The sequence below is a fragment of the Lissotriton helveticus genome, chromosome 2_1 (genome assembly GCF_964261635.1).
Source record: "Lissotriton helveticus chromosome 2_1, aLisHel1.1, whole genome shotgun sequence".
Classification (NCBI taxonomy): Eukaryota; Metazoa; Chordata; class Amphibia; order Caudata; family Salamandridae; genus Lissotriton; species Lissotriton helveticus.
The window spans coordinates 1,549,210,951-1,549,238,119 of NC_136059.1; the positions used below are offsets into that span (position 1 = coordinate 1,549,210,951).

A 27,169-nucleotide genomic window follows, 5' to 3' on the forward strand; every position below is an offset into this window, starting at 1 on the left:
CGACACTGCACCAATTCAGGAAGGACCTCAAGACCTGGCTCTTCAAATTACCCCAATGGAGCTGCTCACACCCACCATCAGCGCCTTGAGACCCTCATAGGTGAGTAGTGCGCTTTACAAAACTCTGATTGATTGATTGATTGATTTAAGGTGTTTTCCTGACAGGATAGCTGGGCAGGAGTTGTACCTTGCCCTGATTGCACTTCCAAGTGCCCTGCCTGCAGCACAAGCAAAGGAACCTGACACCAGCCCTTCCCTTGCCTTTGTCACCCTTGACAGTTTAGAATCAAACGAAGGGAAGGGAAAGAACCGACTAGAAACAGTTTTGGAGGATGGGCAGGTAGTTCCTCACACAAAAGGTAGCACAAGAATCAGAAGGACTGCCCTGCTGACCAAAAACCATCTTTCAACTGCCCAGCTGACTAGCATCAACTGGACGTGCTTGTAGATGCGAGAGCCCTGCAGCTCACTTCTGCTGGAGTAAATCCTGATCCCCACTGTGGCAATTCCCTGGTCCTGGACCCTTGACTGGTATTAAAGTGAACTCCTCCTGAAGAAAGGGTGAAGATACAGATGTTTTGGGTTCCACACAACCACAAAGTAAACTCTTAATGCAGAGAATTTATGGCCTGCAGCTACCGCCAACACGAAGCTCCAGCTGGACCTACTCTTCATACCGACAGTGATCGTCTGTGACACCCTGCAACAGAAGACCTGCAATTCGCGTCAACTGTGACACCCCATGATGATTGCAACGTGAAGCTCCAGCGATGATAGGCTCTTTAATGCTATAAAGCAACAACCTTCTACAATGTTTGACATACTCCTCATGCCTACACACTCGCCCGTGCCGCTTCTGTCCATGCAAACCGCATTCTTCTCACTGGACTTCAGGAGGTAACTCTTCAGCATGACTAACCTGTTTCCTGTATCTAACCCCCACTCCATAACTTTCAGCCTGCATTTCCGACTTTCCCCTGGTCCAGCTCGACCGGATAATCACAAGTTTCTCTTTGTGCTTTTTGGTGCTATTTTCACCTAAAATTTTAGAAAACTCATATCTGTGGTCTCTACTGATTATATTCTGTTGTTTTGGTGTCATTCCGTAAAATATAATCCATTATTCTAAATTGGCTTTTGGGACTTTTATTGCATTCTTTTTTTTTTAACTTTATTGCTGTATGCGTGCTGCACAAATACTGCACACACTGCCTTTAGGTTAAGCCTGACTGCTTTGTGCCATTCTACCAGACGAATGAATGAATGAAAATGCTTTTCAAGGTGAAAATAGCTTCCAAAAAGGCATCCTGGCGCTAAGTACACATAAGCAAGGCAAAATTTGTTCATCGTATATCCACTACAGAGAGGAAAAGAACATATTTTCAACAATTTCTTGAATTTGTTTTCCTCCTTCTTTCATAACAAAAGTGGAGGCCATTCCAAGTTTTAGCTGCTAATAAAAGAAAGATTTACCTCCCATTCTCTTTAATGTAAAAGTCAGGAGCATAAAAAGCATAGCTTTGCTGGATCTAAGATCCCTGGCTGGATTATAGTGCATAAATATATCTCTTAGATATATTTGGCCAACTTCATAATATATTCAATGAGCTAAAATCAAGGCTTTAAACTGAATGGGCTTGTGCAAGGGAAGCAAGCGCAGATGTCAGGGATGACCCAATATCAACGATCTCCTTGGAAGGTTCAGAACAAGTCGAGCAGCAGCGTTCTGTACCATTTGTATCTTATTAATCAAGGTCCTACATAGACGAGATAAAGGCTATTCGCATAGTCAATTTGTGAGGTGACCAGGGCATGTATTTTTTTTCCCCAGGCTTCCAGAGACAGAAGATCTAAACATGTCTTCAAAGTACGCAATGCCGAGAAACATGTTTCTGTCATTCTGAAAATTTGCTGACACTCCCAGATTTTTAACTACTGGTACAGGGAAAGGGCTATAGGCAGACCTTCTGCCCATAAATATTCAATATTGACATTGTTTAACTTGTCAAAGACAAGAATCTCTGCTTTGTATGAATTATATTTCAGATATCTATGTTACATCAATCTAATAATCTGAAAAAGACAGTTTTTAAAGGTTGCTTCTGAAACGTCCGAAGCTCTCTCATCATCAACTGTGTATCATCAACGACGCAAGACACTACTTTTATTCCAAAAGCTACAATCAAGGTGGCTAAATTTGCCATAAAAATGTTAAAAAGCGTAGGGTTATATGATGAGCCTTGGGGAACACCATATTAAAGCTTTTTATTTTCTGATGAAAAATGTGACATTGCCACAGATTGATATTGGTCACTGAGGAAGGGATGAAGTTGTTTTGGTGCTTGACCTCAAATGCACATCTCTGCCAGTCTCTGTAGCAGAAGGGGATGGGAGACTGCTTCGAACACTGCCAATAATTCTACAAGAATGAGGGAGCATTTGTCCATCTGTCTAATGTCATCTTTAAATGCTACGTAACTTACAGCAGAGGTGATTCTGTACTGAAATTCTGGCCTTAACCCTGGGTACAAGTGGAGTGAAAGAGTGAGTTTTCAAGGTATTTAGACAGCTGTTCATTAAACCACCTGTTCCAAAATCCTGGACAATCCCGGATATAAGGAAATGGGATGGAAATTGTTAATATATCCGGATTGGCAGATGCTTTTTTAGTAAAGGCTTAATGTTTGCCTGTTTCTGGAGAGATGGCACAATCGCTGAGGCCAAGGAATTGTCAAACAAAACATTGACCAAAAGATTTGTTTTTTCAATAGCACTGGCCAACACCCTAGAAGGACATGGGCCCACAGGAGACCCTGCTTTGCAATCTGTTCACTTTTTTAGATTGTGCTAGCGGATTTCCTTAAAACTTGTCGCAGCAGTGTTATTTTTAGAAATCGCATTAAGCGGAAAGGTCCACTCCCAATTTTCTTGATTACCCATATCAAAACCAGGCTGCAGATTTCTTATTTTATTTTCAAAGAATTCTGATAAATATTTACAGAGTTTTAATGAGGGTTTGACCTCAATATTATAGGCTTTTGGCTGTAAAAAGATATTGACAATTCAAATAATCTCACAAGGCTCATTTTTCAGGTTATTGATTTCCAAAGTAAAGAAATGAGATTGGGCAATTTTAATAGCTTTCCTGTAAGATTAAAACGCATACATTTTTATTGAATTTTTTTTTTCTGCTCTCTAATCCCTTCTCCATTTCTGTTCGAAATATTTACATATTTTCTTTTCTAACGCTAGCTTTGTAGAGAAACATGGAGCTGTCTTTTTTTGTTCATGAGAGGTCCGAAGGGGGAGGGGGCATCCTTAATAATAGTTTGGTCCAGTCGTTTAAAAAGACTGCAAGAGTGGGACGAATCCAAGGGCGTGTTGACTGATTTACAATATGGGTTTCTTACCGGGTTGGGGACTATCGAACAGAGTCTGAATTTGAGCATCCTAGTAGGGGAATACATAAAGTTTAAAGGCGGTAACCTGTATCCGGCTTTTGTAGATCTTTCTTCCGCCTTTCATTGTGTTAACCACTCAAAGCTATGGGCAATCATGAGTGAGATGGGTGTGGACTCCTCGATAATCTCCTTTTTGAGGGACTTATATTTAGGAGCCAAGGCTAGGATTAGATATGAAATTAACGGCGAATGTACCCAACCGTTAAGCATAGAGAGGAGGGGTGAGGCAGGGCTATGCCCTTGCACCTTTTGTATTTTCACTCTATATCAATAATGTAGGCACTGCCTTGACATTGCAGCCGAACGATCTGGCTCAGGTGGGACATCGCCCTGCACCCGCCATTCTCTATGCTGACTATTCTGTTTTGTTGGCACGTACCCCAATCTCCATGCAGCTGGTACTTAACGACTTTGTTAATTATATGCAGGATCTTGATGTACATGTGAATCAGGCTAAGACATTTATAATGAAGTGCGGGAGTAAAACAGGTTTTTGTCGTGCAATAAGAATCCAGGATTCTGCCATTAAATATACACCAACACTTTTTCATACCTTGGTGTATTATTTGACTAAGATGGTACATGAAACCGGGCCATTAAACAGAGGTTGCTACTCTTTAGAAGCACCTGCATGGCCCTACTTAAATTTGTAATAAGACTGGGCACTCATCCACCACAGGAATTGCTCACCATTTACAAGGCAAAAGTGTGTCAGCAAGGCAGCATATGGGGCGGGCATACGGGGTCATGTAAATTGTATGACAATACAACTAGTGGAGAATTAATTCTTAAGATATCTACTTGCCAGTCCCCAGTACGCCCCAACTTTTGTCTGGCATGCAGAGCTATGGTCATCAAAGTATGCTGCTCTATTCGGCTTGTCATCAGGGACGTTTAAATTCAACCCAATAGGCACGAATTCCCTGGTTAAAATACGTAGAGTGCTTCTGTCAGGACCTAGGGAACCCCTAATATTTTACTAACCCTGAATGTTTAGTCAAATTAAACAGAAAAGACCAAACGGCCAACTGTTTGGCTCATCTCGAGAACATTAGGATGTATGCTGAATTGTGAAGACCCTGTCCTAAGAAAACAGCTTGTTTTAGATAGTTATGACATGCAAATATATCTTAGACGTGTCCCACATCAAAAGGACAGATATGTTTTTACTCGTTGTAGAATGGACACTCTCCATCTTATGGTTACCTTTCCTGAACCAAATGGCTTGTCCCCTAATTTATCAAACTGCCCTTGTGATAATGTTTCAACACAGACAACAATTCATGGCGTACTTTTTTTGCAAATTCTATAAGAAGTGGAGGAAACTTTATATACTAAGTTACTTAAAGCACTTAGACTTCAATCAATGCTGTCCAGCCTATCTATTCCTACAGTCCTTACCTACAATCGACATCTGTGTAAGAATGTCATCCTTTTTTATGGAGTGTTTTTTATACCAGGAAGAATGGTCCATCCACTTAAAGAAAATACTAGCTATTGATGTTACATATGTAATTTTAACAATTAGGTATTAGATTGGGCAAGTGGAACAGGATTGTATGGCAGACCCAGATCTGTGATCTGAGGTTCTTACTCTCCTGTACTTCCACGATCTTATACTTAGTACTTTTTAATGGTCATAAGGCAATATAATTGACTGATGATTTTTAGGCTGGTACGGAATGTCTTGTTTTTAAGATTGCAATATGATTTATTAGCATTTGGTACTCTGTGTTACATGTATAAGTTGATGTGATTTGAAATAAGATTGATAATGTTTTATATTATGTATTATATATGTATGTTTATGTCTAATGTGCTTTTATGGTCTAATATATTTGGATCGAATAAAGATAAAGATAAAGAAAGAAATACAGCTCTTCATTCACCACCTGTTCCAACATCTTAGCCTATCCCGGCTATAAGGAAGTGGGACGGAAATTGTTAATATATCGGGATTGGCAGATGCATTTGCAGTAAAGGCTTAATCTTTGCCTTTTTCCAGAGAGATGGCACCAACGCTGAGGCCAAGGAGTTGTCAAACAAAACATTTACCAAAAGATTTGGCTCTTCAATAGCCCTGGGCAACACCCTAGAAAGACACAGGCCCACAGGAGATCCTGCTTTGCAATCTGATCACTTTTTTTTATCATGCTTGCGGAGTTCCTTAAAACTTGTTGCAGCAGTATTATTTTTAGAAACCGCATTAGGCGGAAAGGTCCACTCATAATTTTTTTGATTACCCATATCAAAACCAGCCTACAGATTTCCTATTTTATTTTCAAAGAATTCTTATAAATATTTACAGGGTTTTAATGAGGGTTTGCCCTCAATATTATAGGCTTTTGGCTGTAAAAAGATATTGACAATTCGAAAAATCTCACAAAGCTCATTTATCAGGTTATTGATTTCCAAAGTAAAAAAATTAGATTGGGCAATTTTAATAGCTTTCCTGAAAGATTAAAACGCAAAGGTTTTTATTTAATTTTTTCTTCTGCTCTCTAATTCCTTCTCATTTTTGATCCAAATATTTCCATGGTGCTGTCTTTTTTTGTTTATGAGAGATCCGAAGGGGGAGGGGGCATACTTAATCATAGTTTTGTCCAGTCATTGATAAACACTTTTCAAATCAACTTCCATGTCACCTATTAAAGTTGGTCGGGAAGTCTGTAAACTTTGTATTGAGATCAGATCCTCAATTTGATTCCACTTCGAACAAGAAAGCCAGCAGTGGTATTTACTTGTTTAGAAGAGTTTATAACAGGTTAATTCAGTGACTTTTTGGGGTTCTCCCTGACAAGGACTGTGCTTATTATTTCGGTGGGGCATCACCTCACCTAATAACCCATTTTCTTACATGTGTGAATTTTTCCCACAGTTTAATATTTGTAATGGTATAGGGTTCTTAGAGTTTGGGAAGCTATAATACATCAGATTCAGGGGTGGGCACAGTACTTAATTTGGCCTGTGGTTTCCGATGTTAAGCACCTGCACTTTATTGTCAACACCGGCTCTTATACCAGCTACCACAAGGTGGCACTGTTTGCCCGATTTTGTGAGAAGCACAACAACAGTTGTTTAATAATTAAATAGGCTAATCAGAAGGTAGGGAGGAGGAATAACTGCCCATTCAGTTCCCCTGGTTAATTAAACAAAATCAAAGGTGGAATGGACACTTGTAACCGCATTACCTTGGTTCCTTAAAAAACCCTCATGAACGCGGTGAAAGAGTCGTATAAAGCGGTGTATCTTTTTCTCCGCCCCACACTCGCGTTATGGCATAGTCATTGGGTTTCTTAAGTGTGCTGTATGCCTGCCTCAAGCCTGAGGCACCCTCTGGTCCAGCGTGGTAGTGTCCAGAGATAGTACTGTGCCCACAATGAAAAAAGGTAAAAAACGAGCTAGCATCGAGGTCAGGTTTTAATATAGGTGAGATGTCGCTTGTTATTAAAAATTGGTTGGGTATACCTATGGATCATGTAACTAAATCCTATTATACCACTTAAGATCATCAGTCAACATGTTTCTGCCCCTCCTCGCCCAGCCGGGTCTGTGGAGCATTCGTCAGGACTTAAAATAAGGTTCTTACTTACACCATTTGTGCAGTGCTTACAGTGGTTATTATATCGCCACTTGGTTTCTGGCCGAGGTTTCTTTATACCTGTGATAAATAGAAACATAAATTTGGGCAGTAGGTAGCATACATTTTAACATACTGTTTAGTATGTTAAGAACTACTCCAACCTGATTCTTGGTGAGCATTAATTAACAAAAAAAGGGAGCGTCAGTGCGCTCGTACTAACTAGAGGAGCTTTCTATATGGTGACCATTCGGTCTCAGCTACAATGGAGATAGGATTAAAAATGAGAAATCTAGTGAAGAGTACTTCTAAGGGTTTAGTGTACATGATGTTTCTGTATGTCGTTAATCTTTTCTATATATGCAAGGAAATATCACCCTCTCACATTCATAGTTCCTTAACATGCTATGTTTTACTGTTATTACATTACTGAATCCCTCATTTGGTGGCTGTGCTTTTCAAATGTTTATGCTACTTGCTAACAAAGACGAAAATCCGGGGTTGTGTTTAAAGCTACTTGTGAGTCAGTGTGCGCTAAGTGTTACAGCGCACCACCCCTTCTGCAAATGGTAAAGTATTACCTCTTAGTTCGTGTGGACAGGCGTCCTCGGGGTGTCGATAATTTATCACAGACTAAGGAGAAAGTAACCAGGCAAATGTATAAATAAATGGCTGCGAAGGTCAGGGGGTGCTTGGAGCAAAGACTCCTGTCCCTCACTTACCCGCGTTTGGGAAAATTTCCGCTGCTAGTGCTGGCTCTGCCCCCGGACACCGAAGCTCCGTCCCGGGCGTCTTTTAGACTCGTTACGCTCATGGAGATAGAAATGGGAATCTTTTTGTCTCCGTGTGAGATATAAATAAATATGTTATTTCTAAAACAGTGTTTGAACACTATGTATTTATACACGTGTAAAATTCCTGAGGTAACTGTGAATCCCTGTTGTTGCTGCAGAATTAAGGTAAAGAGAGGTTTAAGTTACTCTAGTGAGTTGTGACCTATGTGTGTTTTTCGGTATGTGAGTCAATAAAGTTTCTGTGTGGGTGAGAGGTGCGTCAAATTTATGTGACCATTTTGTGATGGAATGATGTGATTCTAAGTAAGCACGGAAAATCATCTTTCTCCGAAGAATCTGTTTAAGGTCTGGTTATATGCGCATCAGTCGTTTCCCGCCTACTGGGCAGCATTGTGTAGCGACAGTTGCCGGGATGCATCAAGAACTTTATTGTTTTTGCGATTCGTTCCCTAAGAAAGCAAGATATTGTGATTGTCTCATTGTTCTTCGAGACTAATCATAGTAGTAGTGCATGCTTGTATTCACAGTGAAACAAGCAGGGTTTTAATTTAGGGAACTGATGTCTGGAGGTTATAGTTTTCTCTTGATTCATAGTGGACAGGGTGCATAGTTGTACTAACAACAAAGTCTCGAGACATTTATTTGGAGAACTGGTGCCAGGGTACGTTAGCATTTAACCCGTTGATGTTTGTAGTGAGGCAATCCACCCACCTTTGTTCCTTTTCGAACAAAATCTTTTCTGTTTTGTGGTTTTTATTGTGCAGCATTTCAATGACAGTCCATCTCAAATCTTTTGGTTTGTGATTCTGTTCAGTGAAGTGAAGTACAATTGCAACTCAACACATGTCATATATATGGTGACATGTCACTATAAGAAGAAGTACATCGGACTGACGACCAGAAAAGTAAAATTACGGATTGGAGCGCATAAAAGCAATATTAAAAATAAGAAGAACACAACTAAACTATGCTCATACTTCACTGAACAGAATCACAAACCAGAAGATTTGAGATGGACTGTCATTGAAATGCTGCACAATAAAAACCACAAAACAGAAAAGATTTTGTTCGAAAAGGAACAAAGGTGGGTGGATCGCCTCACTACAAACATCAACGGGTTAAATGATAACATACCCTGGCACCAGTTCTCCAAATAAATGTCTCGAGACTTTGTTGCTAGTACAACTATGAACCCTGTCCACTATGAATCAAGAGAAAACTATAACCTCCAGACATCAGTTCCCTAAATTAAAACCCTGCTCGTTTCACTGTGAATACAAGCATGCACTACTGCTATGATTAGTCTCGAAGAACAATGAGACAATCACAATATCTTGCTTTCTTAGGGAACGAATCGCAAAAACAATAAAGTTCTTGATGCATCCCGGCAACTGTCGCTACACAATGCTGCCCAGTAGGCCGGAAACGACTGATGCGCATATAACCAGACCTTAAACAGATTCTTCGGAGAAAGATGATTTTCCGTGCTAACTTAGAATCATGTCATTCCATCACAAAATGGTCACATAAATTTGAAGCATCTCTCACCCACACAGAAACTTTATTGACTCACATACCGAAAAACACACAGAGGTCACAACTCACTAGAGTAACTTAAACCTCTCTTTACCTTAATTCTGCAGCAACAACAGGGATTCACAGTTACTGAAGGAATTTTACGGTGAACAACCTTTACAACGCAACTTTTACCACGCAGTGCCTTTACGACGAAACTTTTACAACGCAAACCATTACAACGCATTGCGCTGGGGGAGCTCTAGGATAGGGAATAGGTTTAATGTACTATCCAACACCTTCCCTACTATCCACGAGGACTGGAGTTGGAATAGTAAATTAAACAATTCACTATCCAGCGCCCCAAAGCACTATGCGTTGTAAAGGCATGCGTTGTAAAAACAGCGTTGTAAAGGCATGCGATGTAAAAGCATGCGTTGTAATGTCATACATCCGAATTTTACACGTGTATAAATACATAGTGTGCAAACACTGTTTTAGAAATAACATATTTATTTATATCTCACACGGAGACAAAAAGATTCCCATTTCTATCTACATGAGCGTAACGAGTCTAAAAGACGCCCGGGACGGAGCTTCCGTGTCCGGGGGCAGAGCCAGCACTAGCAGCGGAAATTTTCCCAAACGCGGGTAAGTGAGGGACAGGAGTCTTTGCTCCAAGCACCCCCTGACCTTCGCAGCCATTTATTTATACATTTGTCTGGTTACTTTCTCCTTAGTCTGTGATAAATTATCGACACCCCGAGGACGCCCGTCCACACGAACTAAGAGGTAACGCTTTACCATTTGCAGAAGGGGTGGTGCGCCGTAACACTAAGCGCACACTGACTCACAAGTAGCTTTAAACACAACCCCGGATTTTCTTCTTTGTTAGCGAGTAGCATAAACATTTGAAAGCACAGCCACCAAACGAGGGATTCAGTAATGTAATAACAGTAAAACATAGCACGTTAAGGAACTATGAATGTGAGAGGGTGATATTTTCTTGCATATATAGAAAAGATTAACGACATACAGAAACATCATGTACACTAAAACCTTAGAAGTACTCTTCACTAGATTTCTCATTTGTAATCCTATCTCCATTGTAGCTGAGACCGAATGGTCACCATATAGAAAGCTCCTCTAGTTAGTACGAGCGCACTCACGCTCCCTTTTTTGTTAATTAATGCTCACCGAGAATCAGGTTGGAGTAATTCTTAACATACTAAACAGTATGTTAAAATGTATGCTACCTACTGCCCAAATGTATGTTTCTATTTATCACAGGTATAAAGAAACCTCGGCCAGAAACCAAGTGGCGATATAATAACCACTGTAAGCACTACACAAATAGTGTAAGTAAGAACCTTATTTTAAGTCCTGACGAATGCTCCACAGACCCGGCTGGGCGAGGAGGGGCAGAAACATGTTGACTGATGATCTTAAATGGTATAATAGGATTTAGTTACACGATCCATCGGTATACCCAACCAATTTTTAATAACAAGCGACATCTCACCTATATTAAAACCTGACCTCGATGCTAGCTTGTTTTTTACCTTTTTTCATTGTGGGCACAGTACTATCTCTGGACACTACCGCGCTGGACCAGAGGGTGCCTCAGGCTTGAGGCAAGCATACAGCACACTTAAGAAACCCAATGACTATGCAATAACACGAGTGTGGGGCGGAGAAAAAGATACACCGCTTTATACGACTCTTTCACTGCGTTCATGAGGGTTTTTTAAGGAACCAAGGTAACGCGGTTACAAGTGTCCATTCCACCTTTGATTTTGTTTAATAATTAAATATGCAATACAATGAGTAAAACCTGCCACTCAAAGCTTTAAGAATAGCTAGGGGCGGCATGTATTTGACATTTTTAATGTATTCTTTAAGTCTGAATTGTCATGCTTGTATGTATGCGATGGTTTATTGTGATGGTACCGTCATCGGTAGTGCTAGTGGGGGGTAATGGGTGGTACAGGCTGCAATGACTTCCTGACAAGAGCCCTGACACTTATTTATTTTTTACAAATGAAGTACTGGTTGGGCAGATAACACACAGTGACATTAAAGGGCAGGCACATGCAGGCTGGGTAGCAAGTGTGAACATGGATACGCACAGAGATGGGCAGGTTTACAGGTGAAGACAAAATACAAAGGCATCCGCAGAAACAATTATCACAAAATAAAACATGGTCAGTGAAACAAATGAACTAGGTACATCTTTTAAAGGCCTTCTAAAAGTGTTTTGTGGAAAGATGCAGGTCATGCCAGTGCATCCTGAGTGAACTGAACAGGCAAGGTCTGCAGTTCAACTATGCAAACTCACTCAGGACCTGAAAGGTCTACTGTTGGTATGCCAAAACTATAAAGAGTACCAACCCCATCTCCTGTGAGGACACCCCTTTGATCAGTGAGGTTCTATTTTTTATGTTGAAGTGGTGTTTCGAGGTTGTTGCCTTCCTCCTGCTCCACAGTACTTGTCACAGTGCGTTCGGACTGCAGAAAGAGAGTATGGGATTTTGTGACGGACTATAAAGCGGGGCGCTGTGAAGAAGAGGGTTACTTAGTTTGATAAAGAGTTTATTTCTCTTGTAAGAATCGTGCTGAACAGGTCGCTTTTGATCATAAGTCATTTATTAGATCATTCATAGTGAGCGATTGTTACTTTTTTAGTGTCTCGTTTAATATTTCTTTGAAAACGAGTATCACTAAATTCAATAGGCCCTGATATATTTAGAGCTATATGCTCTTTAGGAGACCAGGTGAGGTGAGGTCCTAGGTGTGGAAAAAGACATACAGAAGCTTCAATTGTATGACTTTCTGATAAAAAGATATGTACTTCGTTTTATAGTTCTATTACACACGCAGAAGGCCTGGCAGCTGGGCCATACCAAGCCAAACGCTGCAAGTAGCAGGGCCAACTTTCATAACAAAATAACTAAATTTTTTTGCTTCACCACAATTTCTTCAGGGTAGGAAACAACTTCTACATCCTACCAACAAATGACAGGCACAGCCATGGGCTTTGGAGCAGCTCCATTCTATGCCAATATCTTCATGTGTAAATGTGAGCATGGTGATATGCTCTCCAACAAAGACCAGCAGATGGGGCTGAGGGTGTAACTCAGGTTTATAGATGATGTGCCTCATTTACAATATTTTGACGCAAAATAGCGCAGCAAGCCATCCTGCTGAACTGTCGTGCGTCAAAATAAAAAGGCAGGAATACGCCATATGGGTCGCATTGCTTCCTTCTCCCTGGCGAACAAACAGCATCTGTGCACCAGCACAGACACCTTGCGTCATTTTGCAAGGGTGCCTGCGCTGACGGGATAATTGTTTTTGTGCAGGAAGGGACACCTTACTGCACAAAAATAATCATTAAAGGCTTTTTCCTTTTTCTATACTTGCTACAGAATGCAGCACGCATAGAAAGAGAATAAAACGTGGAAAATAAAAGTATTTCTCCTTGTTGAGCCTGGGGAGGCGTAGGATTCTGGTACATTCCCAAGTTTACAAAATGTTGTAAATATGGAAATGCATTAAGTTTCATGTTGGGAACAGCCACAGCAACACCCTTTTCACGCAGAGGTATGAGTGAAAGGGAAACATACTTACAAGGTCTTGAAAAGTCAGCTAGGATGACTTTACATGGCCTTGTAAAAATGGGGAAGACCGTTTCGCTGCTGGTGCATCGATAAATTTGACGCACTGGCGGCATAATTGGCTTGTAAATAAGCCCCGATGTTTTCTGTACTTGGAACAGGAGTCCCGATGAGCTGAGCTTTGCACTCCCTTTCCAATGAGGTAATCTATGTCCCTCCTTAAAAGATAAATATGATCTGAGATCCGCCAAGGGCTAGTCCGGTGAGTTGTTGATTGGCCTAAATTTCTATCAGGAGTTGTGGATACCTGCAATAAAAATGCTTGAGACAAAATTACATAAAATGAATTTCATATACCTATGCAAGCCCTAAATACCTTATTTCTAATATTTATGCAATTCTAACCGTAATAGGTCATGACATGGAATGGGCATATATCAGACTCTAGGTAGCCCTATTTCCAGGACACAATGGCAAGAGCTCTGTCTGATATGTCTTCCCTCTGTAAGTGTGTGCAGAACAGGGAACCCATGAATCAGCTCGTGATGATGTGGATGTCACACCTGTTAGACAGCTGATGGGTTGTGTTGGAGAGGGTGGTTGTGCCCCAAGCTGACTATTGTTGTAATGAGATACTCACCACATCAGAGGGGCAGTAGGGAGCCAACTAAAGCCAACTCCTACCATGTTCAGGGCCTTAAACCTGTGGAAATGGTCAACACGTCAAAGGATGATTGGAGACAGATTGCCAGTATGCTCGCTCCTCGCTGCAAAGCAAGTCTGTGGCTGAGATGGTAGCCTCCTGTCATCCCATTGATGCAGGGATGGGCAGCGAAGCTCTGGTCAGTGCTCGACATCGGGTCGTTGAAATGGGGTATTAACGATATGGATTACAAGTTTGACAACCAGTGGCATGCCCTAGCCGGCTACTAATCAGGCCTAGGACTGACCTCTGGCTACCCTAGATCTTTGAAATCACTCTGCTCACCAACCTAATGGGAGAAAACAATTGTGTGTTTTTTGTGTTTGCTGTTAAAAAGCTTAAGATGAAGAGCCACTGTAACACCGAGGTTCGGTATTTAAGGACGATTGATCTAACTCATGAACTGCTCGGAGTGGGGTTTGAGGGGGGAGAAGGGGGTGAGGGGAGGGTTTAAAGAGCTTCCTTTTCTGTAAGCTAGAGTTTCGAGCTACAGGAATGCGGCGATCTATATTTAGATGTTTCCGAACCTGAAAGTCTAATAAAATATGCATTGGGGAAAAAAATAATTTAATTAGAGATTATTTGCATGTTTGTTGACTGTACCGAAAACCTGACTGGAGTTTGCTATCGGTGGCTATTAAGTGGCTGATGATCCTCACCCGGCGAAGAACACAGTCCCAGTTTCCGAGGGTAGCAGAACTCCCACATCAGTATTCCTCACCCTGAAGTACTGTAGTGAAGGTATTGATACTTCTGGGAGGTGAGCATACAGGATAGTATTACTATTGCAGTCATAAATGCAGAATAATTTAAGGAATCGATGCTCATGCACCGATGTGTGTATGTATTTTCCCATTACCGTATTTCAGCTGTATTTAGCAGGTTAAAAGTCTGGGGGAAAACAACATCTGAGACTTCCCAACGAACCTTTAAACGTACGGTTTCAGCTGGCAGCTCTCCTTATCAGGACTTACTGGACTCTCTTTGGGGTAAATCTTGTCCCCCTGCCCTGTGCAAGACCGGGGCATTTACACAACTTCATTTCTTTAATATATTTTATGTAAAAAGACATGTTTCCATGATGCAAAGGTGTTAGTAAAGTGAGCCCTTCGAGAACCATCTGCGTGGTATTGCTTTGCAGCATGGAATCCCGGGTCCCTGTTGTCCCCTGCAGGCCACCGTCCTGTTTGTACTGCCAACAGCGGCTCATGAAGTGGTATCTCCGCACGTGAAACCAGCCGAAGCTGAAAAATAATTAAAATGTGTCGTTCTAAACCTGATACCCCCCCGCCTAATCAGATGCTGACCCTTCTGTGCTTATTTTTGTGTTTTAGACAGAAGCCCAGAGAGCGACTGGGAAATCTGAAGAATGGAATATTTGACATTAAGAGACACAGGTACGTTACAAAATGGGGAATTTGTATTCTTGTTTTTTCTTTGAGTATTTTAAGTTAAATACATATTCACTATTAATTATGAAGCTGTAAAACATCTAGATGTTTCATGAAGCAAGGTAGTTGGAATAGGGACCAAAAGGGTTGGGTAGGTCTTAGGGGACAATGAGGGGCTAGTAGAGGGGTCAGCACAGATCAACTCCAACGACTAAGACATGGATATAGGGAGATAATACCGCAGGAGATAACGGAGTGCCAGTACAAGAGGTGGAGGTAGAAACAATGATAAAAATGAAACAAGTGGGTTAGGCGAGTAGTTGAGGGCAGTGGCGCGACACAAAACGATGAATCCCCCTGCGGAATGTGAAGATATCCCCCTGAGTCCCTCATATCTCACAGATAATCATTGGCCTCTGGCTGAATGAGGTACCTTGAATAGTCGGAGGTCCCCTGGAGAATTGGGAGCTCCCTGCACCGCAGGGGCTGCGGGGGTCTGTGATGCACCCCCTGGTTGTGCGAAGTGAGTTGCTGAATTAAAGAAAATAATTTTGCAGGATGTAGGGCATGTAACCCGGCCTCACTTACTTCCAGCGGCGGCTCCTCCACTAGGGCGTAGCTAGCCTTACCTCTGCAAAGGACTTTGTGGGGGATTGGGGGGGTCTCCCCCCAAAAAAGTGGAAAGAATTGAAAATATGGCAAGTTTTACAACACATTTTTCCCTATAGAATCGCGTCAAATCATTGAATGGATGGATGTATGGCCGTATGGATGGAGACTGGAGACATGGCTCAAAGAATGAATGAATAATTAGTTTAGTTGTATGGTGTTAAGTGTGTGGATGAATTATGGAAAAAATGGAGGACAATTAATAAAGACGTTTAGTTACGTGGAGCAAGTGGTCTAAATGCACTGACCAAAGGTGGGTGCTCTGGTTTTCATTTTAGTATTTTCATTAAACCATCACCCATCCCAAACACTACCGCCACCAGTCCTTGTGAAACTTGCATAGCCTGCATGTATGAAACCCAGTCGCTAATTTAGTGCCTCAAAGGTTTAAAAACAAAACATGAAATGTGGCCTAAAATGGGAGAAAAAAAGAGATAACCACATAGTGGCCAAATTGCACAGTGTGAAACCTGGAAAGCTTGCATCAATCCTGACTTCCACTTGGCCACGTTGTGTAATCCTAGTCAATTACAACTTTCACAGTGCCTCCTTTTCCTTCATCATCACATGAGAGCACTGTGGACTACATCAGTTCATAGTGTGTGCTGCAGAAAAGCAATACTATAATGTTACTCAATCTGTAGTAACACCCTAGGCCACTTATGGTGGCAATAGACTACTGACTATAATTTTGGTTCACTAATAGCCTTGTCATCAGGACAGTGGTGATGGGGGCATGAATGTTTCTAAGTTTCTGATTCAAAGCAATTCTGACATATACCACTCAAGGAATTGGTATAATGTAATATAATACATTGAAATGCATTGCAGCAGTCACATAATAAAGAAATGCATGTTTTTTTTAATTTTGAAGAGTCATACATGTAACAGAGTCTTTGAGCCAAGCAACATCAGCCCACTCATTCCCCATCCTCCTGCTTGTGGCGAACCCGCAGGAGACAGGACAGTGCGAAATAATGGGGGTCTCCTTCAGAATGTAAGGAGGGGTCCCTGAGTCTCCCATTGCTCACAGATATTCATTGACCTTGACCTGAATGGGGGCCCATTGAATGGTCTAGGGGGCTCCTGAAGGAATGCCCCCCTGCCTGCACCTCAGAGGCTTGTGTTACGCCCCTGAGACAGGAACCAACCAAATTAAAAAACAAATGGTTTTGAAGCAGGCGTGGGATGACCGGTTTTACTACATTTTTTGTAGTTCACAAGTGTTGCAGACAAGAAGCAACAAAACCAGCCCCAACTCTGCCGAAACACCGGAAAAATGCACAGTGCCCTGTATGGTAGTCCGATCCTGAAGGCTTGGAGGACCATGATTCCCGGTGTAGTAGCCTTGCTCTGTGCTTTCGTGGACTTCTCAAGTACCATCAGCATTTGATTGTGTCACAGTAGGGTGCAATATAATGACTGTGGGTGCCCCTAAAGAACTAATCATCGTCACCAGTCAATGTAGTCCTTCAACTTAGAGAGATGGCCATCTAATCAGAGTTTAAGGGCAAACATAAGTTGTAACAGTGACAAGTATGTGTGCTTGGACCATTGTACTGTTGTTTAAGCTGTACACGTCTGATTTGAATAATGATATATGCCTGGATTGTCTTTTCCCTCCCTTTTCTTTCCTATATCTAGTCCTTTCTTAGTGCATAATGTATGCTATGTTGATTTTGGGCGTAAGAGTTTGGAGAATGGCATACTCCGTCACAAAAGTGGTGGATATTTCTTCTTTCTTCTGTTATTTTTTATACAGGTACCCCGATATAGGCTCAGGTAGTAACTAAACCTTTCATCTATATTTCCCCCTGCCATTACACTACATAAAGGTTCTTGGTACTGAACTTTTACCTAGTAACAGTGCTGCTTAAATGATGTGGGGTTTTCTCTGAAAACTAGCCTTATTCATTATGCATGAGGATGCTTGAAATCTCAGCAGGACTACCATCTCCTGCCTAGTTACTATGTACAAAGGTCACTCCTTCTGTCATTCCTATTCTGACATGACACAGCAAGGTAGACCCCCTGATGGTACCAGTTTGGATACATAAACACCTTATCTTTGATGAGGCAGAGAGAGGAGGAAAAGGACTTCCCTGCTGACACACTGAATCAAGTCGCTGAGGTTCCTGCAGGCAGACACTCCAGCTCACAGTGGTCTGACATCCTTCGCGGGGTGTACCTCTTGAGACCAAGATGGGATCCCACAGTCCCTCACTTCAGGTAAGGAGATTGGCTCTACACCTACATACATGCTAGGTACACGGGGATACATCTAGTTACGATTGCATCGTATGAGTACGAAGTTTATTGTTATGTATTTTTATACCTGCCAGTATTCATTGTTTTAGCACTATGGTTGGAATCTACATTCCTTTTACTCTGTTGGTGCTTACAATCAGTTATATCTGTTTCTGTCTTATGGTTGTTTCAGCACACCTATTTTTCATTAGAATGACGCTGATTAAATAAATGCTTATTGAAAAACATCCCCACCGTTTGTTCTGTGTATTCCTCTGAGACAAAGTGAGCACGAGTGACTTAGCGAAAAGTACTGTACTGTTTTCACGAATCTGAGAAATCAGGGTTGTCATGTTCGATAGTTACCAGATACTATTCACTCCATGATAAGAGGGTTACATAGGGGCACTGTGAGCTAGCAGGACTACAGACTAACCTATCCTGTGGGTGTATCTGGAATCTAAACGCACATATCCTATATAGATTTATAGGAAATACATGACACTTCTTATAAGTCCATTACAGTCAATGGCACTTGTAATACTTGGGACAGGATATCTATCAGGTTTTGACAAATTGTGTTCCGCCAAACTCTATATAAGATCTATTGTTTTTTAAACAGCTCTCCTGTGGGACATCAGGACCTAAAAATGCTTATTGCAGCTCTTTAAAAGTAACTCAGGTGGTGTGTTTTACAAAAGTAGATGCGTTGAGCGGTTCATCAATGGAGTCAATTTGCAGTCTGTTTCAAACTATAAATACTTGTGTCACTAAAACATGTGTTGCAGCAAAACAGAGTACTGACTTGCTGGTTTAATAAGCAATAGGCTGGATTGCAGGGAATCATTTACCAAAGTTCAGGCCTGAAACGTTTCCCTACCCCACAATTAATATACATCAAGTCGAACTGCATGTAATACATTTCCATTGGTCAGTCTGACAATCTGACTAGACTGCTATTTTGTGGCTGGTCCCCTAATCATGTTAGCTCGCCTTCGAGATTTGTTTAATCCAGGTCTTACACATAGCTCGCAGAGCCACTCCCCTGTAGCCAGAGGGTCTCCAGAATAATAGAGATCCTTTAACCGGCGACCATAGTGCTCTCCCACTTCTCCTTCCACCTCGTCTGCTACACCCCATATGCTAAACTAACTTACTGACCTTCAACAAACTGAAATTAGAGGAGGGCATGTTGTTTACAGCATTTGAAGGTGGTTAACACATCTCTTTAATATCACTTTGAAAACAGATATCACTGTGTAATGGTCATCCAATTTGACTCCAAAGCCTTGATATTATGTTGTTGCCTGTGCAGGATTATTTTGCAAGTTGTTCTATGCATTACTATTGATGACTCGATTCACTAAGGTAAACTTAGACCTGGAGCCTAACTTTAGACCTGAGGTCTAAGTTTAGACCTAAAATCTAACTTTCAACCTTAAGTCTAATTTTGGACAGGATGTCTAACTTTAGACCTGAGGTCTAAGATTAGAACTAAAGTCTAATTTTAGACCTGATGTCTAACTTTAGTCCTGACGTTCAAGTTTAAACCTGAAGTCTAGGTTTAGACTTCAGGCTAAAGTTAGACTTCAGGTCTAAACTTAGACATCAGGTCTAAAGATAGACTTTGGGTCTAATCGTAGGCTTCAGGTCAAGGCCAATAGAGGCCTGAATCACCTAGAATATCTTTATCTCCAATATTATTGACAAGTTTAACTTCAGACTTGTCCTTATATAGCCTGATACATTTGCACATTTTTGAATTGATGTCATTAAGGCGGCAATAGAGTTGAGGGCGTCCTCAGTGGAAATTAAGATATCATCTGCATATGCAGCTATTTTTATAGTGTAATCACTGAACGTTACCACTGGTATTCCCCCATTTTTCATCAGTTGATGTAGAAAGGGCTCTAATGCTAAGAGAAAGAGAGGAGGCAAGAGGGGCAGCCTTGTCTAATTCCTTGTTTCAAAGAGAATGTGTTAGAGATAGTGCCCCCTGCTCTAACTCTAGCGGTTGGGTTGTGGTAGAGTGCCATAATCATTTGTGTCAAGGAATCACCCAGCTGCAGGCGATACCCCGATCATCCCCACTACACTTAAACTCTTTGCTACGCTATCGAGATTGGGTGTGAACTGGGGGAAATCATGTTTATTTCCCTTTACTCCTAAAACAGAGGCCCCCCGCCTGGTTGTGGATGGTGCACTGGTGGCCTGGAAACCGATTGTGTTTCGGTACTTGGAAGTCTGAATTTATCACACTGATGAGACCTCCTGGATGGTAATCTATCCAGAGCAATCACAGCTTTAAGATCCCAAGTAGAATTCTGGAAAACGCTTAATCTCTCTGTTGCAGGTAAGGTAGCCCTTATTAAAATGGTGATTTTATCCTGATTATTATATTATTACGCCAATCTTCCAATATACTTACCAGCGTCATTTTTTGGGCTGCTGGAAGGGATAAAGAGAGACCTTATATGGAGCAACACGCGCTGTAGGGTGGCGTTAGCTAAACTATACTTAACTCATGCATGGGGTGGGTTAGCTCTACCCAACATGGAACACTATTACTTGGCATCCCAAATATAATGGGGGGCGGAGCTACAGCTTGTGATACAGCAGAAAGTGGTCCCCTGTACACGTTGGACAGGCTCTTTTTTATCTTTCATCCTTGCACTAGGTCACTTACTTCAGTTCCTCCCCTGGTGCAGATAGCCCAGAAATGCTTCCCTAGGGCTTTATATCTTACTAGACAAGTCACACCATATGCACCCACAGTCCCAATATTGGGAATGTCGAAAGAGGGGGGCTGAGTTACAGCGGCAGAACTCACGGACTTACATGACGCTGATATACACAAACTGGGAGACCTATATACGGGGGTGCATTGCGGCCCTTCCTCTCTTTGGCTGACGAAGAGGGTGTTCATTCTGAACAATTCCTAAATCATGCTTCTTGGATGGCCACAATGGGACGCCACTGGGGCAATGTTTCGCAAGAATTCCCGACACATCTCTTGATGCAGTATATACATGTGATGGGTACGGGATGGCACCTTATCAAATGGTTAGCAGAAACGATTTGCGAACTCACTATGACTGACTTAACACCTCTGCATCATAGATGGGAGACATATTTGACACCACCCTGTACACCCAAAGAATGAGCCATATTGCTGGAGAGCCCCAGAAATATTCCTAGAAATGCATGATTCAGGTTGATTCGATTATATATAGTTCATAGAGCATAGTTATCCCCAGATAAAATCAACAGGTACTTTAATAGAGTGGATGCTTGTTGCCCACCCTGCAAAGCGATAGACGCTGATTTGCTACATATTCTGTGGTCAAGCCCCAAGTTGCAAGAATACTGGCGGGTAGTGATACAATTGTTGACCACCAGCACAGACCGAGCTTTACCGACTACGTGGGAGGCTTGCATTGCAGGGATATTTTATAATAAGAAACACAGGGCCTCCTCTAGTTTTATAGACCTGGGTTTAGAAGTGGCCAAAAGACTTGTCACGCTTCGATGGAAAGCCGAAGATACGCCACACCTTAAAGTCTGGACACAATCTATGCTGAACTGGGCTAAGGCTGAAGCTGTCTCTTTGCTAAGGGAGGACAGACTTGGACTGCGCAGGTATCCCATTTTGATAGCCTGGAACACAATCCTGATGGTGTTTCAGGTAGCAATAACCCCAGATGAACCCCCCCCAGACATTCCTAATACTAATTAATGTAGACTGCTCATGGGTCATTGTGTACCCTGACAAAAAGGTGGTCTTGAACAAGCACTATATATTACGTACACTGGCCCAACATGCATTAGTATGATATTAAAGTTGACACATCTAAATCTGCGAAAATGGAAACATTGTAGAAGGCATAGATCGCCTCTCCCCATCTCAGTCTACCCTGTCCCCCCTCCTTTTCCTCATGATTTGTTGTTAAAAGTTTTATGATTACACATAATATAGTTGATCACCAACCCAGATGCTGTGGTATAGCTGATAGGAGTAATTAGAAATATACATGTGAAACAAATTTGTATGTGAAAAAGACACCCGAGGAAATTGATTACATATCGTAATAGCAATAGACCACGATCGATGTGATTTACTTGTTGTATTAGACATAACTCATTTTATTGCACAGATTTGGATAGAATAGTCATCACATGTTTATAATTTGGTATAATGCCTTGAACAATTTGATTCCTGTAAATGCTTTCTGGTTCAGCAAATATTATGTATGGTCATAATATGCATCACATATGTCAGAATTCAATAAAAAGATCAGGATTCACCCAGAGTAAATTTCTAAATGACCGAATTCAACTTTTGCAAAAGCTTTTTCTGCATCAAGCTTAATTGCTACAGTAGGTGCCTTTCAGAATGTTGCTTTTTCTAGGACGTGACAAAGTGGTTGGTCCAGTCGCTGGACAATCTGTTCTTCAGAAATCCAACCTGTGAGGGGTGAATTAGTTTATTTATGTATTTTTTGAGCCTGAAGGAGAGTATCATGGCGGGGGTGCCTGTGACTTGTCCAGAGTTGGCAAAGTTGGTGTAGAGTTTTAGTAAAGGTTGGATAATTCTTGTGGAAAAGGATTTAAAGACTTGTGCACTATAGCCATCCAGGCTGAGAACCTTGCCTGTTTTAATTTTTTTGATAGCACAGGCTATTTCTTCTTTTGTTATTGGTCTATAAATCGTTTTAATGTCTTCCCCTGTTAGTTTGGGAAAAGTTTGCCTTATCTAGATATACTTTACATTTCTTCTAATCTAGTGAAGTGTTGTTTGTGTAAAGGTTTTGGTAAAAATCTCTAAAGATATCTGCTATTTTATTGGGGTTAGTGTGGACAAGGTCGTTGTCATCCTTAATGGCATTTATGGAGTATCTTTCAAGTCTATGTTTTAAGTATGATGCTAGAGTAGTACCCGCTTTGTTAGCTTCACATAGTCTAATGCTTTTTTATTTATTCACCAAAATACCTGCTTTTGGGCTTATAGTTGTATTGTATTCATATTTTTTCATGACAATCCCATTTAATATAAGGTTATCTGTAGAGGAAATATGGCGTTTTTCCAAATCTATAATTTGTTTCTATAATTCCAAGAGCTTACTGTTAGCTTCTTTGTTCATATTAGATCAAATTTTAATCATCACACATCTTACTGGTGCTTTCAGGGCTTCCAATCTGGTGATGTCAGAGGAATTATTTTCCTTGTTTTCTTTGTGGAAGTTCTGTGTTGAGTCTTCAATGATTTGACATTGTTTTTGTGATTTCGTCATTGAACCTCTTTTGTGTTTGTTTTGTGTCTGGTGAGGGGTCAGTGATAGACATAGTGATATATGAGTGATCTGATATCACTCTTGCTGAATTGTTGTGTGGTCAACCTTTCTAATGAAGTGTCACAAAATTAACAAGTAGTCTATTCAAAAGTATGAATTGTGAGGGAATGACCAAAAGGTATAATTCCCTTTCATCTGTATTTTGCATTCTCCAAGTGTTGATAAGATTGTATCTATAGCATAGGATTTTTTAGAGCTTAATGGCTTTTGGGAGGGTCCAATGTAAATTGTGAGTTTCTGCCTAATGTAGGGTCCCTTGGTAGATCGACGTCTCCTGCAAAGACAGTCGTGGTTGAGTCTGGGAGCCTTTTAAGTGGAATAGAAAGCTCATTCGAGAAGAATGGGTCTTCCGCCGAGGGCGCACATCATCACAATTAACTCATTATTGTTTTTGGAGAGTTTTGGGATGATCCATCTCCGTTGCTTTTGAAATATTCAATACATGTCAACGTTTGATTTCTTAGTGATCAAGGTTAGGACACCATTTGTTTCCCAACTGCAGAGAAGCATGCTATTTATGAGTGATATGATGTGTGTGGAATCAGGGGAGAACTCCTTTCAGGACAAGAACCATCACTCACCCGAAGGTGACATGCTTCATGATTGGGTTCCCTCCTCACACCTGGACTGCAAGGTTCATGGTGTGGGCTACAACTCCCCTGCCGGGAGGAGCTGAGGTGTTTTAAGGATGATTGATATTATAAGGTCAGTGAGGGACAAAGTGCAAAAAGGAGTCGTGAATAAAACTATCTCTAGGGGCTGAATCAATTTTATTCAGTGGTCCACTGGGATAGGTTAAAAAGAGAGAGGACTGAGGGTTTTAATCAAATATACCTCTATTGGCGGTCAACATTTTTCTGCCCATATTCAACCCAAATGGGGTTCAGGGGCATTGATCAGGACCTGGAAAAATAGTCAGTCTGATTAAATTTGTGATAAGAAATAAAAACAATAGTGGCCACCAAGGTATGAGAGCAGCCAGGATAGCAAGGACCCGTGTTTATTCTGAGTCCACTGGGGGAAGAATAATGTCCACTCTCAAACCACTGGGGACGTCTGTTACCACCCAACTCCTTAGTCGGAGAACCCAATGATGAAGCATGTCACAGTCGGGTGAGTCAGGGTTCTTGTCCTGAAAGGAGTTCTCCCTTGGCAGCTCTCCACATACATACATTAATATAAAGGATAACATGGATGTATGGTTTTTTGCTCTTGCCCTTTGTTTTTTTCCTTTTTTATTGACCAAGCGTAAATTCTGTGTGCTTCATGATGATTAGGGATTAGTAAGCCATTGGTCAGGCCCCTTCTGTTAAATCCCCTGTGTGGATATAATGTGTGTGTAATCAACCTTGGTTTCCTGAAGTAGGATAATATCTCCACGAAGGTTATATTGGTAGCCAATGATTTTCGTTTTTGATCTCTTTTGCATTTAGTGAGATTATCTTTATATTCTGTTTAGGATTTGTCATGAGTCAGAGCATGGGATTGTATGGATTTGTTACGGGCCTAGTGGGTTTACTGAGAATGTTGAAATGAAGTATCTATGCAAGCTGTCAAAAGTTAAAGTCATTGTGTTTCATATATAGCATGACAGAATAACAGGAATTGTTGGCATAACAGAGAGAGATGCAATTCCAAAGATTACTCCCTATGTTGTGGAGTTGTATCCAGAATGAAGTGTTGTTAAGCCCAACTTGGTATGAATTGTTCACTCGCATGCAGCATTTCCTTCCCTTGATAGTGTTTACAAATAATAATGATGAGGAAAAAAGGAAAAAAATGTAAATCATTATCAAATAAAATACCATTTTCAAACAGTCCATCCCAGGCATTAAACCCCTCACCCCCATGCATACAACAGGAAGGGCGAAAGGAGAAAACCCTCCTCCAAGGAAAAGGTAATTGAAGAACAAAACACTAGATAGTACATACACTTTTTGTCGAAATAGGTGTACACTTCACCACTCATAAGGAAAAGGGAAAACGTATAGTTTATGTAACCTTAAAATATACCTGTCCTCCATATAATGCGTCACACCTGGAAAGAAGTGTTGAAAATGTTAACTGGTAGAACCTTCTTAACCATAGTACTAATGGTTGTTGGATATATGCATTTAAAGTAGAAAAAAAGGATTTGAAAATCATCGGAATAGCAATTGTACATTCACCCATTGTTTTGAGAAAGTATTGTATTTCACATTCACAATTGTAGTGTTCTCTTACCTTATTTCTGTTGTCATTAATGGGCTTCTTGTAGGCAGACTCAATAACACTATATAGAGATACTACTTACAAATGCAGTGCGCATGTTAGGATACTTGCTCAGGAGTATCATTAGTCACCGAAGTAAGGGTGACAAAAACATCAGGGTCTTGGAGGTTATGAGCCTTTGGAGAGTGTTGTAAAATGAGAGTGAAGGCAAAAGACGCAGGAAGACATTTTCATCTCGTAGAGTGTGTTAGGAGTTAGTATTTGGCGAGAAGAGTTCAGTTAAGAGTTAGTGTTTGTGCTTTGAAAATGTGAAATGTGACCTTGTGCGAAGAAGTGTCCATCTCTGATTCAGCATTTTCATTCAAGAATTTTGTGAGGGTATGACGATCTTTAAAGATATGTGAAATGCTCTGTATTGTCATATGGTATTTGGCAGGACCTGCACCTGCCAAAGAAAATTGGTAGGTCATTGATTTCAACCAGGCGCGCAGAGCAAGGAAGCACTTCCTAGTCTCAACTGTGGATTTAGAACAGTCTTGTGAGATTAAAACCTTGTTACTCTTTCTTTGTACATGGTCATGTTTCTTCATAAAGGATTTTTCCACATGTTGATAGCTGAGTATCTTGCATACAATTGGACGCCGATGTGTCTGGTTAGAGGGTTTCCGTGTTGGTACACTATGCGCTCTTTCAAATTCAAGCTTCTTTCCAAATATTATTTTTATATGTTGTCCTCATTTTTCATCAGAGATGCCAGGAAATGCCAAGGCTGTATTGAAAGTCCCACACTATCTATGGGAGAGTCGAAAGAGCCCAAGGACCATGTGCTCCCCACAATGTTGGAATCCTAGACCTCAGGCGCTAGGAGCTCTATACATGACCACCGAGCCAACTCCCTTTCAACTTTTGTTCCGTTGATGTTTAATCATTGGACATCCGCATTACAAACAGAAAGGTGGTTAGGGTTTCCTACTAGAAGAGCGGGATTTATGCTAATCATCCCAAATGTCCCAAAATGTTGTTCCTACACCAACGGGACTGGGGAGAATCCACTTTAGACATATCTCTCTTTGTGCAAGCAAGATTAATACATAGATGAGAGATTTTTGTGTCTTGAAAGGACTCAAGGGATTCACCCCCACATTGACAGCCCCAAAAAATGACCAGTATAGGGCTTACCTTGATCTCTTGACTCATTATGTCTGACAGCACCTAACCCACTTCCTGCCAGAAGATCCCGATCAAGAGACACTGCCAGAACATATGGACATGGTCATCCATTTCCTGATTGCACTTGGGGCACTTCCTTGCCTCCTGGCTTCCCACCTCTGACAGCTTCCTTGGCGTCCAGTAAGCCTTATGCACAGCAAACACATGATTTTTCCTGAAAGGCGCAGATTTAATAGATGACCAAAGAAAAGGCACAGATACTTGCCAAAGGGTTTCCACGTCCAGATTTGTCAGGTCTCTCTTCCAGATCTCCGCAGGCAGGGTGAACTCTTCCTTTCCAGCCTGGACTAACATCCAATACCACTCAGAGACTTCATTTAGCTGGAGCTATTTTTTTGTATCTTATCCTCCTTACAGTGGTTGCCTTTTCCGTTTTTTCTCTTGTATTTAGTTTTCCATT

General features: G+C 41.2%; 1 protein-coding gene across 2 annotated transcripts in view; it reads left to right on the forward strand.

Moving 5' to 3' along the window:
* Positions 1-27,169, forward strand: part of PRKG2 (protein kinase cGMP-dependent 2) — a 1,208,151-nt gene that overhangs the window by 1,171,646 nt on the left and 9,336 nt on the right. For both annotated transcript variants that reach the window (XM_078677576.1, XM_078677575.1), the window contains exon 17: positions 15,005-15,067. In XM_078677576.1, the coding sequence (XP_078533702.1) occupies positions 15,005-15,067 (63 nt within the window). The remainder of the gene's footprint in view (positions 1-15,004; positions 15,068-27,169) is intronic.